This window comes from Pteronotus mesoamericanus, unplaced genomic scaffold (assembly GCF_021234165.1).
Source record: "Pteronotus mesoamericanus isolate MK-2021 breed Mesoamerican mustached bat unplaced genomic scaffold, CSHL_Meso_final scaffold_12, whole genome shotgun sequence".
NCBI classification, from domain to species: Eukaryota; Metazoa; Chordata; class Mammalia; order Chiroptera; family Mormoopidae; genus Pteronotus; species Pteronotus mesoamericanus.
Genome location: NW_026555303.1, coordinates 703,855 through 724,535, shown reverse-complemented (window position 1 = coordinate 724,535; position 20,681 = coordinate 703,855). Strand labels below are relative to the sequence as shown.

Sequence of the window (20,681 nt, the reverse complement as noted above, 5' to 3'; positions counted from 1 at the left end):
AGGGAAATCTGCAGCTACACCAGTATTTTCCATGAGGTAGTATTCAGCACTGAATAAAAATTAAGGGTGAATTTGTAGCTTCATTACAGATTCTTTTGTGAAATATTCTCCCATACCTAATCTCATTCCCACTACCTTACCCATCCCTCCCTCAAAACCCTCTCCCCATAAAAGAAAATATTCATAGTAATGTCAAAAGCCAGGAACTCAGGCAAAAATAACTAAAACATTTAAAAACTGACTTACCTACCTAAACAAGAAAATAAATTCTCTTTTGCATGCTAGTGCTCTAACCTCTAAGTGTTTTTTTTTTTTTCTGGGTACTCTGGAGTTTGAAAAAAATGAAATAAATGAGAATAGAACCACAAAATTTGTTTCTTTAATAACAACTCTTTTAAGACCAAAGCAGAGAAAAGATGATCCTTCTTTTATTTTAAAATAATGAACTCAGGCTGCAAGAATACTATGCTGGCTAGTTAATATTAATAGATAGTTAATAAATTGGGGAGTTGGAGGAATGTTAAAAAATGTGCATAACAAACTTGTTAATAAAAAGGTGTATTCCTAGCTTATAGGAAAGAGTTAGCTAAATCTAAATAATTTCTACTTTAATAGTTTCCTATTCACATTTTTAATTTTTATAAAAGGATTAATCACAAAAAAGATGAGTTCAAGTGTCCAAGTGTCTCCATATAGAAGGCACAATAATTGAGTTAGAGATTCTGTTACCTGTCTTTTCCTAAAAGTAAACTTTGTACTGCTTACACTATCCCAAATTATAATCCTATGATCCAGAACAAAATGGGGTTCTCAATTCTAACCCATGACATGCTTTTTAGTATAATTCTAATTGTCATTGGGAAACACTGAATCGGGAAGTGTGTGTCTAAAGAGATAATAACTTATATCTCAAAATAGATTCAATCTTTTTGAATTTTAAATGATATGAGAAAGGGGATTTTTAAGCCTAGAAAATGATAACTGCAAGGGCAACTTTTCTGTCCACGACCTGAAAATTAGAAAAATTGATCTCCTCAAACTTTCAGCACACTATTTCTGACAATTGCAAATGAAATAGCAGAATGGATATCCAAAAATGACTTTCTGCAACAATCTATCACAGATCTAGGCAGAAGACTGAAAGGCAGGCAAAATGCTCTGCAAGGTGTAAGTAGTCACTCCATGGGTATCTTCCAAGAGCATCCACAAAGTACTCATCTATATGTGTGGTATTGCTCATTCACTTGCCATCTCAGTTGTTTGCACTTTGTTTTTGTCTATTTTTTAATTTATTTTTAAAGAAAAAAAACACCAACCTATAAATGCCTTTTGCCATCACCACACACATAGCAATTTGCAATATCAAATACAATAATAGCATAGCTAGCAAAAGGGTTCTTAAAGCAGGGGTGTCCACAGCAAAGTAGCAGCATTGGAAAGTACTCAAGCTTCAGAAACAACCTTTTAGGGGCTTGATTTCACATCAATGAATCAATGAATAGTATACAATAAATGACTATTAATTTGTCTATGCTATAAAACAGTGGTGAGCTTATTAAAAGTGTCCAGAGCCTTTTTTTAAAATTTTTAAATGTAATCCTCCACAAACAATGGTAATTTATATTATAATTTTGACATAGAAAAATATATAAATTCAAACACTTAATACATAATACTTTTCACAACTGATTTTGTCTCTGTTTCCCCAACATGAAAAACAAGGCCCCATGAACAACTCAAGCCAAAGCTAATTTGCTCCAACTGAACACCCCTGTTGAAACGAGAGGAACTGTCATACAATGATAGTAATTTATAAACAATACATTTAGGGGAAGCTCTGAAATACAGCCACTCAAGAACCAACAACTGGTGAGCAATTAAAATGATCAGCTCCTGCTTCTTCATTAGCCAGCGTGATTTCTCTCCTTCCCCAAGACTGGTTTAGAGAATGATATCCTTCACACGCTTCATGCCAGGAGACTCTTTGCTGTGACCCTCCTTCAGAATGGGGTTTACTTCATGCATGACTTTCTCGCTGTCAGCTCCACGAGGCTCAGCTTCAGAAGGACGAGAAGGGCCATTGTTGATATTGGTGCCATACTGTTCCAGGTCACAGGCAGGTGGCGCAAGGGCAATGCTGTAAGACATGGAAGGCTTGATGGGAAGAGGGCTCTGGAAGTGCAGAGGGGAGGTGACAGGGCTAATAGCTTCACAGCCATTGCCTGCTTCTCGGACAGCACTATTGACTTTGGGGCTGCAGATGGTCACATCAACAGTCCTCTTGCCTTTCAGGGTGGGCCTCTCCTCAGCTGGGTAGTCGCTGACATCTTTTCCAAAGGTTGCAAAGGTCCGCTTTGTGGGGCCACAGTCGTCATAAGCCTCAACATCAGCAGCAGTAGCTTCAATGGACAGAGCGATGATGTTCCCCACATTCTCAGGCGACTTGGAGTGTGTGGGCAGGGGGTTCCGGGGCATCCAGCACCTATCAGAGTGGCCAAGAATCCGGCATTCTTCCCTGCAGTGAAATCCTTCATTCTGATCTGTTTAGAGAAAATAAAATGTCAATTTCATCAGTTTTTCCCAGGGATCATAGATACTCCCCAGCATTCTGATTTCTTAGGCACCCACGGGTCCTTCTTAGGCACCCACAGGCACTTATAGATAGATAGTCCTTTATTGCCTTTTGAGACAAGTGTGAAGAATTGGATTTTTAAAAGGCTGTAGACCTCCCCCCATATACTCCCCTTTTTATTATTTTTGTTGCTGTTCCCAGTGCTGACAAAACTAAAAACGTAAGGGAAAACAGCTGTCAGAAGGGAAGGGGGTTGGGAAGCTGGGTGAAAAAGGTGAGGGGATTAAGCAAAAAACCCGAACAACTCATAGACACAGATAACAATATGGTAATTACCAGAGGGGAAAGGGGTGAGAGGAGGTAGAAGATGGTAAAGGGTGGGTAAATGGTGATGGAAGGAAACTTGACTTTGGGTGGTAAACAAACAATACCATGTATAGATCATGTATTACAGTATTGTATAGTTGAAACCTATATAATTTTGTTAACCAATAAATTCAATAAAAATTTTTAGAAAACACACTACAATGAAAGAGTACTATATTTAAAAAAAATTATCCTGAGGGCAAGGTACTGAAAGTCCCCATTTTTATCAACAACTCCTAATAAAAATCAACTGTATTTGAGAGTGGTTCCAGCAGAAGAGGAAGTGGAAGCAGAACAGGAAATCCAACCCCCAATATACCTGAGAAGCCTTGGCCATATTTTTGAGCAATAATACTGCCAACCACATTTCCATCCTACCTGTTAGTGATATACAGTGCTTAATTTTAGGTTAGTATCATGCTATCTTTGAAAGCCCAATCACATCATTTATTTTTGACCACCAGTCTCACCAGCCAATCTCCTCACTAACCATTTGCATATCTTAATTTTCCATCAGAATGAAACATACTGAGCCCTTTTCCTTTCATCTGGCCCATAAGTTTCATGGGTCCTACGCACACATCACTCATAGGTTGAGCATTATTTAATTATACCCAAGTAATCATCTCCCTTTATCTTCATTATCTGCAGTTTATTAAGGTCATAATTCTTAATGAAATCTTCCCTGGATTATTTTAGCCTTATGATAGATGATTTCAGCAAACAGAGTTCATAATTATTGGTGAGACATGTGTCTCTCTTTTCACATCAGGCTTCACATCAGGGTTAGGGCTTTAATTTGACTCTCAAAGAGGCTTTCTACATGGGCTTCACCAAAACATGCATCCAGAATTAAGTTCTGTCCATCCATTGGTAGAGCTATTATTCTCAAGGCCAATTTTCCAGACCCATTTATATTTATGTTATATTCTTGCATAAGGTTGACCTAATTAAAATTTTCATCATATTGCACAATGCATCAAGATACAAGTGGCTTAACATTTATAAAAAAAACATTTGGGGCAGGATCAGAGGATGTAGGAAGACAAGAAGAGATTGCACAGACAAAAAGTACATGACCCTCCAAAAGTTGGAAATCTATGCTGTGACTGTCCTTTTGCAGGAGAAAGAAGTCTACAATTTAGGGTCTTGCCTGATATCAGTCTAAATATAACACACCTTCCTTACACACTCGTATTTTTGTTGTTGTTGTTGTTTCTTGATTGTTTTCGATAACTAAATGACATATCAAAGAGGCACTGGTCTGCCTCATTCATCAAGTGTTATTTTAGTAAAGGGGCATATGGGAGCAGGCAGAAGTAATAGTTGAATTGGGTATATACTTTGTCATTAGGAGAAGAGACATTGGAAGCAGCTAAAAGTCAAGGCCTAGTCCAGGCTGAGTTCAGATTTCAACACAACTCTAGGAATGGCCCTTGGCCTAGTTTAAACTAATGAAAAGCCAACCAAATGTAAGATTTCCTCCTGGTACCTGGACACAATTTGCCAATTTATACTTAAGACGGTCATTTTAATCCCCATTTCAGTGCTGGAGAATGAAATATTCAGAACTTTGCAGCTGGAAGCAAATAACAAATGAGCATTATCACCAACAAGCTAAGTACCTTCCACATAGATAAGATAATGCTCCTGCAAACTTCAGCACAGTTCCACATCAGGGTTGCATGGTGCCTTCTGCAAAATGAAGGGTTTCTCTGCCTATTCCCTATAAACTTTCAGTGTTGCTATCTACCTGATAGCCTATCATCATCCAAAATGCATATGTTCCTGGGAGGCAAAAAGTATAAAAGTAAGGTAACATGTTGGGACAACTTAAAAAAGTAAGAAACACTTACTTTTGCATAGACCTAAACATTATTAGTGGAAGAGTCTATGGCTTGTCCACCTACAATCAGTTTCATCCAAACTTTGTGCTTTCACCAGGATGCCCCAGGATCCCCCCCAAGTAGAATGGAATTCACATTCTCAGAGTTTCTCAAAAATATGTTTTGTTTTTTTCTCTCTATCTTCTCTAAGGCCCATCTCATACATTTCTAAGTAATAGCTCTAAAGAATTAGTGTGAATGTTTATTTGGGGGTGGAAAATAAGGGGGTAAAAGTGAGGAAAGAGTTCAATATTTAACTTCTCTTTCTAAAAATCTCAGCATGTGTGGCCTGGAAGTCATCAAAAAAAAAATGTCCAGAAGGCTGTGGGATCCCTGTCCTTTTTGTCCCTAACTTAGGACACAAAGGCATAGAGGTTTTATTTAGCCTTTGAGCCCTGGAACCATAGACATGTGAGCAGCTATGAAAAAGAAATCCCAGCTGACCTTCAGACTGATATTCAGGTCACTTGCTTACACTTCTAAAGCAGAACAGTGGCAAATTACAGTCTAATAGAATCTTCTCAATGGGCTCAACATAAAACTCTCATTTGTTTTAAGGTTTTAGTATCAAATGACTGTCTTCAAATTTGGAGATTCAGGGTTTTTTCCCAACACAATTCTGTAGGAAAATGCCATCCCTGTGTTACCCAATATCCCATTACAGTGCTTTTTCCCTATGGTAGGCTGCCTCAAGTAAACAATAAGAGGAAATCTGGAGCCCCAGCACACAGAGTGAGAGCAGACATCCCAGTGGCAGACACCTCAAAGATCTTATGAATCTAGGAAGACTGGAGCAGGGAACTCAGTATTGTCAATAGCTTCTCTGCAAAGACCGTACTTGCAGCTTATGCACTGCCTTCTGTGAATGAATAAATTACTCTTTCAGAAGAGAGAAAAGTAAACTCTCTCAGCACTCCCAGGATGCAATCAGTCTAAGATTATCCACCAATCTCACTAAACCTATATTAGCATTATAGGAGTTAGAATAATATGCAATTTCCTTGGATCAATTATGTCAACTTATTATGTGTATTGCTTTTACCTCATGCAAGTGAAGATTTGAATCTAAGGGAGTCTTTCACTCACAATGTCTCAACCCTGGCTTAGATCTAATACTTTTATTTCCTTAAATCTTTACCAAGAGCAGTGAATTGCTGCTTATCATTTTTGGTATGAAACAACATTCAGTGATATTTGTGTCAATAAAGTTAAAACAAAATTTAACCACCCTGGCTGGTGTGGCTCAGTGAATTTAGTGATGGCCTATGAACCAAAAGGTCACTGGTTGGATTCTCTCTCAGGGTACATGCCTGGGTTGCAGGCCCGGTCCCTGGTTGGGGGTGTGGGAGAGGCAACCGATTGATTTCTCATGTCGATATTTCTCTCCCTATCTTTCTCCCTCCCTTCCCCTCTCCCTGAAAATAAATAAATAAAATCTTTTTTAAAAACATTAAAAAATTAAAAAATAAAATCTAACCTAGCTTTAGTGTTTATAGCCATATAAAATATGAAAGAAAACATAGCAAATATCGAAGAATGTCTTCCAAGCCCAAGGTAGCCTATATTCATAAATGCACTGAAGATAAATTACTTTTTAAAAATCAAAACTTCAGTTTAGTAAGAAAATTAAGTTTGTATTAAAAGTGAGAAAGTCACAATACAAAGCCCTTTAAGAAAAACAATGTAGACAGACCAGATATAAAAAAGCAAAGAGACTACTTCTGGAATTGAATAGGACTGGTAGAGACTATGTGTCTGCCATCATATAGTACAGTGACTGGGGATAGGATGTGAGACTAGAGAGGGACCATTTTCTATTATCACAAATTAACTGTAAGGATGTTGGCTCCACTTAAAACACAAGTAAGCTAACAATTCACTAATTTCCTGCTAAGAGCCTTACTCCTATGAGCCTTTTTGTGATTCTATACCTTTCTATATCTTTCTCTAAAAGTACTGACATGAGCCTAGGCAAAGCAAAGTATAAGACTCAAAAATCCACATATTTTTGGAAATTCAGATACATTACTATATACAGAAAAATTCATATTTTCATATGATTAGTGGTAAATGATGAATTTGCAAATTGGTCTTCCTTGCCTCTGATCTTGTCCCCAGGACTTTCAAAATAAAATAAAATAATAAATAAATAGAATTAATACATTTGGAAAAGGGACACAAGTTTTCAAGGCCATAGAACTCCTTAACTCGAAACAGGTCAGACTTTAGATAGAATTTTTTTTTTTAATACAGAGAAAAAAATAAAGCTTCTTCAACTGAGGTTGTAATAAGTATTTTTGGTTACATTTTGTAATTAGGAACCTTGGTGAGAAAATCCCAAAACCTCTGGCAAAAAGAAAATAAATCTTAAGTAAAAGATTCAGTCTTGTGAGAGCATGGGAGGCATAACAGGCAGCAATGAGTCATGATGGATAAAATAAAGTAATTCAAATAGAAAAAGAACAGAATATGTTATTTTGTGCAGATAACAGCAAAACTTTTTTTTTGCAGCAATTATTATCCTCCTCAGGATGTGAAACTGCTCTATTTTTTTGCAGCAATTATTATCCTCCTCAGGATGTGAAACTGCTTTATTTTCATATCTGGGCAAGCAATGTATTTCCACACTAGAAGGAGCCTACCCATAGTCTCAGCCAAAGTTTTAAAAAAAAGAAAAAAAGGAAGAAAAGAAAATAATGAAAACACCATCATCTCATAGTGAAAACACCATGGCTTTGCTAAAACTTTCAAAGTTCTGGTGGAACAGAAGAGCTGAGAGGCTCTGTTCATTTGTATACATGTCCACCCACAATGAGTGTGTGTTAAAAAATGCTATTAGTTCTTTCCTGTGATTCAGAGCTTCGATGAATTAACTCAAAGATCCCCAATGATCAGAGACAAAACTCAAACACTAAAATATTTCAATGTAACAATTACATGAGAAATGTGTTATCTCTTCAGAAGTGATCTACAATCAATGTGGCAAAAAGGTAAAGTTAAAGTGAGTTCCAGTTCCTCAGAGTTCAAATAATTAGTTACATCTAAGTGGTGGCAGTTACTGTACATAACTTACAAGCAAGCTGTATGTGAATCAGAAAAGCTTCCTGGACTGTATTAATATACATCCACTTAGCTTAATCACCGCATACATAAAATAATATATGACCAAAGCAGGACCAATTTTTGTAAGATATAATGGAAAGGATGTGGCAATGATTATGAAGAGACTGACTACTGCTAAAATTGGTCATGTGCACCTAATCAAGAGAACATAACCTCAAGAGGTGTCCCCTGTTGACCTACCTAACTCCTACTAATCCAAATCAGATATAAACTGCACACTAAATATCAATATATATCTTTAATATTTAGAAAGACTCAACTTCTGTTAAGATTTGCAGCATACCAGCTAAAAAAAAAATTACACTTCCTAGCCTCCCTTGTAGATTGAGGTGTCCAAGTAACTAAGATTGCCAATGTTATGGAGGCAGGATGACAAACAGAACCTCCTTAAAGATAGGGGAGCTGACTTAGTTTGAGACACTTTTGTCCTTATTCCTTCTTGTTTTGGCCTGTCTAGAATGAAGACATAATGGCTGGAGCTATAGCATCCATCTTACTACCATGAGGCAACTCTGAGGACAGAAGCCATGGGTACCTATGGATAGCAGAATACAGGATGTAAGGAAACTGGGATGTTGAAAATATTGTAGCACCACCTCACTAGCCCTAAACATCTGTTATATTAGAGGAAATATAAGCTTCTTTCTTGCTTAGGCCACTGATTTATTTTCTTTAGTGGGGGAGGGGGCATCTTTATTACCAGCAGGTGAACACTATTCATAACTGATACATTAACCCTGAAGTCTCAGATTTATCTTCTTTGGGGAATCCTTCCGCTGTCTCTTAGACTAAGGCAGGTCCCATACCACTGCATCTCATAGCACACATAATGTTTATAATTACTTGTTTAATATCGATATTCAATGCTAGCTTGTAAACTCTAACTGAGCAAATATTATATCTGTTTCATTCCTTCCCATAACCACAGAACCTAGCAAAAGGTTCAGCACAGAGCTGGTACTAAACAACAATTTAATTTAATTGAATGAAAAAAGTTCAAGAAAGAGTGATAGCATCAGAAGAAACAATTTTGGTCAACATACCACGAAAATAAATGTAGCACTTCAGAAATGTTAAAGCCAGTGTCATCTTAGCCTTTGAGTGGTTTCCCACACACACTATATATGCATATCTTAATGAGATCTATTATGGTTTGATATTCAATTGAAACTACATTTACCATGTACCCTGAAGTTTTCCATTCTAAAAATAATTAATGAGGACTGTACTGTGATATAACAATACAATAAGAAGAAGTGTCTATTTTATGAAATAAATCTGTTGTTCAAATATCAAGCATTGTTTCTTAGCATCAAATAAAATTGTTTTTAATTCTTACAAAACATAAGCCAAAGGAAATGATACTTATGATGAGCCTTTTAGACCCACTGCAGATGCTGACTTTTTCTGGCAAAACTAATTAAAATATACATAGAAGAAACTGATGTTTCAGTCAAATATGCCAGAGAATTACCAAAGGAAAGAATTATCCTAGAAAATGTTATCAAAAAAAACATTTTAAGGCTTGCTAAGAGTCAGTAAAAAGAACATTCATTTCATAACTTTAATTTAACAAGGCAAGCAGAGTAGCAATGGGCTCAGTGGAAAAGGGAGGGAGGGAAGGAAGACTGAGAGAGAGCAGGAGGAAGAAAGAGAAGAAAGGAGGGGAGAAGGAAACAATATCTAGGCATTAGACATTCCATCTTGGTTTTGATCTGATTGGCATCTTAAGAACTGGGTTTCTTCATAGCATTTGAACATTTAGCAAAAACAACAAGGGCTTAGAAGTTGCAAAATGACAACTTCCCAGAGCCCTCCCACTCTATAATTCTGGGAGGAGTTTATACTTACTTGTTTTTTTCAATGTTTTAGAAAGAAAATATGGAGCTCCATCTGTAAAATATCTAAGGAGACATGAATGAAGACAGACAATTCTAGAGACTCATGAACCAATGACACCAACCTACCCTTTAGCCACTCTACTGTGAAAAGACTTACAGTACAAAATACACTACAAACAGCTCCTTGTCTCCTTTTCCCTTTTTTTCAGAACTTTCCACTATTTTTTCCTCCCTAATGTTTTCTTTTTTTTTCTCTTGCTCCCTGGCCTCCTGCTCATTAGCAGCCCTTCCTACAGCAATAATGCAGACATCAATAAACAGAAGTGACCTATCACTTCTTAGAACTTGAATTGGCATTTGAAACACTTATGTGGTAAGTATTATTTGACAGATGCCAAAGATGAGGTATCCAAAAAATAAGCCCTTATAACATGGACAGAAATTCCCACACTTTTGATTTATCTAGGTACAGGCAGTAAAAGGCCTTGTTAAAATAAGGGGATCCACTGCTAAACTAAGATGATCACTTTTCTTTAATCATATAGCAAAACTCTGTGTGAGGGGGTCCCAAGATAGGACGGTTATGATGGAGTAAGAAAGACTAGAAATGTCTGAAGGTAAAGACATCTCAGAAAGGGCAAGGTTGGTGAAAGCATGTGGGAACAAAATCCTGAGACCGTAATGGAATGTTGCCAAAAGAGAGAAGATAGGTGGAGAGAAAAGCCAGCTCTGATTAGTATAGGTTGGTATTTTTACAGTAGTTAAACAGCAAGAAATTTGTAAAGTTTATCTTTAGGTTGAGAGAATAGAAGAAAAGGCTGATGAACCCCAACCTTTTCCTCAACCATTTGATCAGCATCAGTTAGCAAGTACCACCCAATATTTGGCCTCTGTGATGCCAAATGACACATTGGTCTCTTCCCTTATTCACAGCCTATGCACCTGAAACTCAATTACTCCCAGTGAAACATGTAAATAGACTTAAAAGATGCCCCTCTCAGAATACAAAATAATTGTACTATCTTCAATGTTGATCTTGTCAAAGAGACAAAGTTAAAATATACTGAAGTATAAGTGTTTGAGAATTTAATATTGATGATAGAGTATAGTGTGGCATGTAGTCATACAACCTAAATTGCAATTTGGGCAATCACAATAGTTCCTGCAGTTTTCATTTTTGTACTTGGGCTCAATTCAATTCAACCCATAAAGATTTCAAGATGTGTATGAGTATAAATCATGTGTTCTGATGCATGGGGAGCAAAGAAATGAAGCAGAAGGCTGCCTGGAAAATTGAGACTAAGAAATAAGAGGTGTTACATCATCATTAAAATGGCAAATGTCAAAGACAAAGAGAGAATCCTCAAGGCAGCAAGGGAGAAGGAGAAAGTAACATACAAGGGGGCCCCGATACGCCTAGGAGCTGACTTCTCAACAGAAACACTCCAAGCCAGAAGGGAATGGCAACAAATATTCCAAGCCATGAAAAGCAAGGGCCTACAGCCAAGGCTGCTCTACCCAGCTAGGCTCTCCATTAAAATAGAAGGAGAAATACGGAGTTTCCCAGACAAAAGAAAGCTAAAAGAATACATCTCTACCAAACCAGCACTCCAAGATATGCTAAGGGGACTGGTTTAAGCAGATGAAGGAAAAGAATGAGACGGAGAGGAACACAAGTACAAAGAGAAAAGATGAGTAAGTTTCTATCAGTAATATCTCTCAATGTGAATGGACTAAATGCCCCAATCAAAAGACACAGGGTAGCTGAGTGGATAAGAAAACATGACCCACACATATGCTGCCTACAAGAGACCCACCTCAGAGCAAAAGACCTACACAGATTGAAAGTAAAGGGATGGAAAATAATATTCCAAGCAAATGGACATGAGAAAAAGGCTGGCGTTGCCATACTTGTATCAGACAAAGTCGATTTCAAAGCAAAGGCCATAAAGAGAGACCCAGAGGGGCACTTTATCATACTTAAAGGAAGAATCTATCAAGAAGACATCAACATTGTAAACTTATATGCTCCCAATATAGGAGCCCCCAAGTTTATAAGGAAATTGTTGGATGACTTCAAAAAAGATATAGATAGCAACACACTGATAGTAGGGGATTTCAACACCCCACTGTCCAAAATGGACAGATCTTCCAAACAAAACATTAATAAACATATCGTGGAGCTGAATGAAACACTGAATCAAAGAGACTTAACTGACATATATAGAATCTTACATCCCAAAGAAGAAAAATACACATTCTTTTCAAATGCTCATGGCAGTTTTTCAAAGATAGACCACATGATAGGACACAAAGCAAGCCTCAGTAAATTCAGGAAAATTGAAATAATACCAAACTTTTTCTCAGACCACAAGGCCTTGAAACTCGAAATCAAACTCAAAGAGAAACTTCAAAAACTTGGAAACTCATGGAAACTGAACAGTACACTTTTAAACAATGAATGGGTCAATAATGAGATAAGAGAAGAAATCAAAAAATTTCTGGAAACAAATGAAAATGAACAGACAACTGTCCAAAACCTATGGGACACAGCAAAGGCGGTCCTGAGAGGGAAGTTCATAGCAATACAGGCTTACCTTAAAAAGATAGAAACATTTCAAATAAAAGACCTAACACTACAACTTGAAGAACTGGAGAAACAACAACAAATAAATCCCAGAGCAAGTAGAAGGAAGGAAATAGTCAAGATTAGAGCAGAACTGAATGACATAGAGACAAAAAGAACAATTCAGAGGATCAACCAATCCAGAAGCTGGTTCTTTGAAAAGATTCATAAAGTGGACAAACCTTTAAGCAGACTCATCAAGAATAAAAGGGAGAGGACCCAAATTAATAATATCAGAAATGAAAGAGGAGAAATAACAACTGATACCACAGAAATACAAATGATCCTCAGAAACTATTATGAACAATTATATGCCAAGAAATTTGAAAATCTGGATGAAATGGACAAATTTTTAGAAAAGTATAATCTTCCAACACTGAAGGAGGAAGAAACAGAAAGCTTGAACAGACCGATAACAGTTGGGGAAATTGAAGCAGTCATCAAGAAACTCCCAGCACACAAAAGTCCAGGGCCAGACGGTTTCCCAGGAGAATTTTACAAAACATTTAAGGAAGAGCTAACCCCTGTCCTTCTCAGACTATTCCAAAAAATCCAAGAGGAGGGAAGACTGCCAGACTCCTTCTATGAGGCCAGCATCACCCTGATCCCCAAACCAGATAAAGACCCTACAAAGAAAGAAAACTACAGGCCAATTTCGCTGATGAACATAGATGCTAAAATCCTCAACAAAATATTGGCAAACCGCATCCAGCAATACATTCAAAAGATTATCCATCACGATCAAGTGGGATTCATCCCAGGGATGCAGGGACGGTTCAATATACGCAAATCAGTAAACGTGATACACCACATAAATCAAAGAAAAGACAAAAACCACATGATCATCTCGATAGATGCAGAAAAAGCATTTGACAAGGTACAGCACCCATTTATGATCAAAACACTCAGCAAAATGGGAATCAATGGGGCATTCCTCAACGTAATAAAGGCCATATATGAAAAACCTACAGCCAATATCATACTCAACGGGCAAAAACTGAAAGCTTTCCCACTAAGATCGGGAACACGCCAAGGATGTCCGCTCTCACCGCTTCTTTTCAACATCGTATTGGAAGTCCTGGCCACAGCGGTCAGACAAGAGAAAGAGATAAAAGGCATCCAAATAGGAAAGGAGGAAGTAAAACTATCATTGTTTGCAGATGACATGATAGTGTACATAGAGAACCCTGTAGACTCTACCAAAAAACTCCTCAACCTAATAAGTGAATTTGGCAAAACAGCAGGATACAAAGTCAACATTCAGAAATCAAAGGCGTTTTTGTACACCAGCAATGCAATAGAAGAAGAAGAAATCAGAAAAAATATACCATTCGATATAGCACGAAAAAAGATAAAGTACCTAGGGATAAATTTAACCAAAGACACAAAAGACCTGTATGCAGAAAACTATACAACATTGAAAAAAGAAATTAAGGAAGACACAAATAAATGGAAGCATATACCGTGCTCATGGATTGGAAGAATTAATATCCTTAAAATGTCCATACTACCAAAAGCAATTTATAGATTCAACGCAATCCCTATTAAGATACCAATGACGTATTTCACAGAAATAGAACAGACATTTCAAAAATTTATATGGAACCATAAACGACCTCGAATAGCTGCAGCAATTTTGAGAAAGAAACACAAAGTAGGAGGGATCACAATACCGGACATCAAACTCTACTACAAAGCCACTATACTCAAAACAATCTGGTACTGGCACAAGAACAGACCCATAGACCAGTGGAACAGAATAGAAAGCCCAGAAATAAGCCCAGGTCTCTATGGACATCTAATATTTGACAAAGGGGGCAGAAGCATAAAATGGAGCAATAACAGCCTCTTCAACAAATGGTGTTGGGAGAGCTGGATGGCTACATGCAAAAAATTGAAATTGGATCATCAGCTGACACCATACACAAAAATAAACTCAAGATGGATAAAAGACTTAAATATAAGTCGCAACACCATCAAAGTCCTAGAGGAGAACATTGGCAGGAAACTCTCAGATATCCCACGCAGCAATTTTTTCACTGATATGTCTCCTAAATCAAGGGACATAAAGGAAAGAATAAACAAGTGGGACCTCATCAAAATAAGAAGCTTCTGCACGGCTAAAGAAAACATCAGCAAAATGAAAAGGGAGCCAACCATTTGGGAAAATATATTTGCTAATGATACATCAGATAGAGGTTTGATCTCCAAGATATACAAAGAACTCACTCGACTTTACTCCAAGAAGACAAACGATCCAATCAAAAAATGGGCAAAGGACCTGGGCAGATGCTTTTCTAAGGAGGGGATACAGAGGGCCCAGAGGCATTTGAAAGGATGCTCTGCATCACTAGCCATTAGAGAAATGCAGATCAAAACCACCATGAGGTACCACCTCACACCGGTCAGAATGGCCATCATAAACAGATCCACAAACAACAGGTGCTGGCGAGGCTGTGGAGAAAAGGGAACTCTAGTCCACTGTTGGTGGGAATGCAGACTGGTGCAGCCACTATGGAAAGCAGTGTGGAATTTCCTCAGAAAGCTGAAAATGGAACTGCCTTTTGATCCAGCGATTCCCCTGCTGGGACTATACCCTGAGAACACCAAAACGCCAATACAAAAGAACCTATGCACCCCAATGTTCATAGCAGCACAATTTACAATAGCCAAGTGTTGGAAGCAACCTAAATGCCCATCAGTAGATGATTGGATCAAAAAATTATGGTACATATACACAATGGAATACTACGTAGCAGAAAGAAAAAAGAAGTACTAAACTTCGCAACAGCATGGATGGAACTGGAGAGCATCATGCTAAGCGAAATAAGCCAGGGGGCGAAAGACAAATACCATATGATCTCACCTATAAGCGGAACCTAACCAACAATGCAAAGAAGCAAGGCAAATATGGCCAGCAACACTGAAAGGAAAAGAAATCAACAGAGACAAGAGGGAAGGGGGGGGCAGGGAAAGGGAAGGGAAGGGGAAAGTCAAGGAACATATAGCAAGGACTCATGGACATAACCAAAGGGGAAGAGCTGAGGGAGGGAAGGTGGGAGGGGGCAAGGGAAAGGGGGGGGGGAAGGCAGAGACAAATGTATTTAAAAAGTAAATAAATTAATAAAAAAAAAATAAAATAAAAAAAAAAAAATAAAATAAAAGTAAAGATTTCATTTTTTGAGGGGAGACAGCAATTGATTTAAGAATGAATACGTTAGTGTTAAGCATAAACTGTTGATTCTATTAATGTGATTCTCTGAATAGCAAACCACTGCACAAAAGCTTTAGTCCTAGATAAGTAATACAGGCTATAATTGTATTTAAAATTTTATATGTCAACTGTAAAGAAAACATAATCACAGATTGATTTTCCTGTAGAAGTAGCACACCCACATATACATAATGTATAAAACTTTTAAAAATAAACTTCTTTATCAGAATGTAATGGTAACAAAAAAAAAAAAAAAAAAAAAAGAAATAAGAGGTGTTAGACAGTGACTGACATAAGCAGAGATTGACTAGACTGGAATCTTTGTGTTTTGTCTTCTACGGTGGAAAAAATTATCTGAAAAAATGCTGGATGTCAACTAGGTGCCTGGAAACCATTTGCAAGGCATTTTTACAAGTAAAATATGAAGTGTCACAGAAGGCCATTGAACTATTCCCCAAAAGGAGAAGCACTGAGATAATAGCAACTCTGAGGAAGTGGGACCCTTTTTCAGTTTTATTCTAATATAGCCACAGAATTAGGTCTCTTAGCCTATATCTGTTGGACACCTACAACACCTACTCACTTCTGTGAAGAGTTCAAACCAGTTGTTTGACTTTGTGTAGATTATAGACTGCTTCACACATTCTACAGCTAGTTATGCTGCTGGGAACAGAGAGCCTTCAGGTGACACTTAACAACTATTGGTGAACCTAAAGTTATCAACTTGGATTCACTCTTTTCTGGAAAATATGGCAATTGCTAACATATCATTAATTGGTGAAAAAATCCACTTTTATGCTGGTCATGAGCTTCTGGGTATTAGACAGAACACATAGTAAAGATGGCACAAATAGGGCTGATATAGAAAGCAAGAGGGACAGGGCATGCTAACTAGGAGAAAAATCTTCCTTTTTTAATGAAAATTTAATGTTGAAGGGGAAAAAAGGCACCCAGCAGCTGGTGTTCTTCTTAACAGGAACTGACACTTCCCTCAGATAAGTCCCAGGACATCCAGTTTTGTAGAACAGGCAATGTAATACATTAGTACATGAAAAAGTTGCAACTATAACTTCTAAATTCTTTAAAGATTTTTGACTGCCAAAAATTTTATGTAACTGGGTGGGGAAGCTAAGAAACAACATTAGTAAATCTCCAACTGCTTCTTTCACATTTGGAAAATAAAGTGCTCAGTAAACCAATCATTGTCTCTTCAAATGATTCAAAAATATAGTGTGTGTCATGTCATCAGCTAGGTAGGAATCACTAGAAATACTCACTGGAAGCAAATAGGAGTGTCAGAGGGATTGCTTTTTATTAACTACCTAGGTATGAGACATTTATTGGTAACGTCTAGCATTAAAAATGCTAGAAAAGTCTAGCATTATCTTGATATTTTAGTGTAATTCTAGCAACCATCTGTAATACTGTAATTGTGATGACACTTATTATGGGTACAATAAATAGAAAAATTATTAAAAATTTAAATTCATATATCTTCTTGGAAGCTAATAAATTTTACAGCAGTTTCAATTCTTTATAATTGCAACAAAGAAAAGCTTAGATCCAGACAAATTTAAAGCAAATTGATTGCCTTAGGAGAATGTGTTCAAATAACACTTTTCCACGTTAGAAATCTTTTTGCCTAAAGTGAGAGAAAGAGAGAGAGAATTTGAATCTTGGATGGAGTGAGATGGATGATTGAGATAAAGTGTGAAAGAAACCAGTGTGTGAAAAAGACAAGCTATATGGAGAATGAGAGACAACCAAAACCATTTAATACTTGTTTGCAAAACCAGGTAGAAATCAGCTTAAAATAAAATACAAATGTGTCACTGGGGTACAGACCTAGCATTTGTGCTGGCATTTATGAATAATAAGGATAAATAATGAATACCAAAACTGAAGGAATCAAACATTGCCTTCTATGTTTACTTGTCACTATCCATCTTTCATGGACAAGGCTCAGTTTTATTTTTTTCTCTTTTATTTGGAATTATTTAGGATTAGTTTTTTTCCAGTAGTGTACTCAATCATACTAGTAGGAGAAAGCAAGCTGTATTTTTTTTTCAGGAGTTACCTCAAAAGCAATATTCAGAAGTGAGGCCAATTAATCTATTCATTGATGGAGCTTGATAATCCGAAGGCACCCTATGCTTGTCTTACTGCTCTTATTAGGAAGAAAGAGTCCTTTACACCTTTAGCACATCGCTATTGCAATATGACCCCCTGGACTTTAGCTTATCTGACTCTTTGAAAAAAAGAATGACTGCTTTGTCTGAAGCATCAAATTCTTGGAATCTCTCTAGGCCACAGCTGTGAGGGCTTTTTCTGAGTTGGCTCAAACACTGAATATAGGAGTAGCAGAAAGCTCTTTGGTTGAGATGACCTGAGTTAAAACACTCTGGCACAGCTCTAGAAAAATCTATGTGAGAGGATGTATATTAAGCCTGAATTATGGCCACATACAAAAAAATCACACACACACACACAATTAGACATGCATGCACAATCACCACCACCAATTCCTGTCTTCATCATCCTGAGTACACATTTCCATTCACAAGTTAAAACAATGGAACATTATATATCCATTCCATCTTAATAACACTGGGAAAAAATTAGTGGAACAAACCAAAATATTAGAAAAAAAGCAGTCTGGTAGATGTAAATGCTCTGTCCATTTAGTACAGATCATGTATCTGTATACCTTTAGAATAATCAGTTTTTCCAAAACATGGTATCTCCTGAACTCCAATTTTATCACATCTGTCCCTTGTTGGTTAAAATGCCAGTCTTTCATGGCTGGGTCTGTGAAACATGGGGCTAATTAAGGAAAACCATGCTGTGTCTGGAGAAGACCCAAGTAGTTGACTTCTATGTTTAAAAACAAGACAGCACAGGGAGTAGAGAATTTTAAGCTTTATTGAAGTTTGTACGATTTCTGTTCTCTGAGATTCCAATTTGGCAGTTAAAGAGAGAGAGGGTACAGACTTGTTTAATATACAATACTGGACTCTAGCATAAAATATCCCAATGGTAAATTAAAATTATTAAAGAAAAAGCCTACTTTAGCCCTAGAGCTTTCTTATCCCCTTAATCCACTTTGCAATCTTTTTTTTTATTTGCTTCTATCAGTTAATGAACAGTAAATAATCTAGCTTGCTATTAAAACTGTAGATAAAATAATCAATTTTTGCAAAATGGAAACTGCACCTAGCTTAAGATGTAAGGATTATCTTCTGCTCATATATTAAGACATACTACAACTCATTCAGCTATCTTAATGGTCCTGGATTGAGGGCAGTGGACAGAAAGGTTTGGAAAGGAGAAAAGAGTGGGGCAGATAAAGAATTATATATATATATATATATATATATACACACACACACACATACACACATATATATATATTATGCTATTGTATATATTATATATAATATATATAATTATATATATTAAAATATGCTATTACAGAATTATACATATTATGCTATTATATATAATATATATAATATATAATAATTATATATATTATAATATTATGCTATTACAGTTGTCCCATATTTTCCCCTTTATTCCCCTCCATTCCTCTCCATCCTGCATACCCCATCCCACCAGCATTCCCCTCCCATCTTAGTTCATGTCCATGGTCATACATATACTTTCTTTGACTTCTCTATTTCCTATACTATTCTTAACATCCCGCTGTCTATTTTGTACCAATTATTTACACTTTCTATACCCAGTACCTTTTCCCTCATTCTCCCCGCTCCTCCTCCCCTCTGATCTCCATATCTGTGATTCTATTCCTCTTTTAGCTGTTTGCTTAGTTTTTTTTTTTTTTTTAGGTTCAGTTGTTGATAGTTGTGAATTTGTTGTCATTTTACTGCTCATAATTTTTGATCTTCTTTTTCTTAGATAAGTCCCATTAAAATTTCATATAATAAGGGCTTAGCGATGCTGAACTCCTTTAACTTTACCTTATCTGGGAAGCACTTTATCTGCCCTTCCATTCTAAATGATGTACCTTGGCATGCGCTTCATTGGGTTCAACTTCTTTGGGACTGTCTCAGCTTCCGGGATCTCCTGGAAGTCTATTTTCTTGGCCATATTGGGGAAGTTCTCCTTCATTATTTTTTCAAATAAGTTTTCAATTTCTTGCTCTTCCTCTTCTCCTTCTGGCACCCTTATGATTCAGATGTTGGAACATTTAAAGTTGTCCCAGGGATTCCTAAGCTTCTCCTCATGTTTTCGAATTCCTGTTTCTTCATTCTGTTCTGGTTGAATGTTTATCTCTTCCCTCAGCTCCAAATCATTAATTTGAGTCCCAGTTTCCTTCCCTTTACTGTTGGTTTCCTGTATATTTTTCTTTATTTCATTTTGCATAGCCTTTACTTTTTCCCCCATTTCTGACCACCTTGTGACTATACTCAACCATTTTTTGTGAGCAACGTGATTACCAGTGTTTTGAACTGTGTCTCTGATAGGTTGGTTATCTGTTCATCCTTTAGTTCCATGTTTGGAGCTTTCATCTGTTCTTTCATTTGGGACATATTTCTTTGTCTAAGTGTGTCTGTCGTGTTAGAAGGACCAGAACCTTAGGTATTTCCCAGGGCAGGGCAACCCAGGTCCCTGCACTGTGACACTGTATGTGGGGGAGGAGCCAGGGAGGGAATAATGCCACTTGCTCAGCTCTTGGCCAGCTTGTAGTTACTTCCCCTGCTACCCTCAAGGAAATTGGGCCCTTCTGGTGCTGATTCCCAGGTGGGTGGTTTTGTATACATTCTAGGATACTATGGGTTTCTCCAATGGACTCTCCTGTGAGGCTGGGAGTTTCTCCCGTTGCCGCATTCCCCACAGGTTTTTACAACCAGTGGTTTTGAGGCTTTCTTTTCCTGTGCTGGAACACAGGATTGCATGGTCTGTCTCACTCCACAGCTGTTCCTCCCTGTTTATCCGCATGCAAATGTGGGGCCATCTGGACCACCAGCTGTTGCCTTGCCATGCATCTTCTCCACCCTGGCTGCCCATCTCTGCCCCTCCTACTGGTCTG

The 20,681-nt window shown here is 37.3% G+C and overlaps 1 protein-coding gene across 2 annotated transcripts in view; it reads right to left on the bottom strand.

Annotated features, from left to right (window-relative positions):
• Positions 1–1,834: 1,834 nt before the first annotated feature.
• The window catches only part of PCDH19 (protocadherin 19), a 214,903-nt gene continuing 196,056 nt past the window's right edge, over positions 1,835–20,681 (bottom strand). For both annotated transcript variants that reach the window (XM_054587906.1, XM_054587905.1), the window contains exon 5: positions 1,835–2,540. In XM_054587906.1, the coding sequence (XP_054443881.1) occupies positions 1,942–2,540 (599 nt within the window). In that variant the 3' untranslated portion in view covers positions 1,835–1,941. The remainder of the gene's footprint in view (positions 2,541–20,681) is intronic.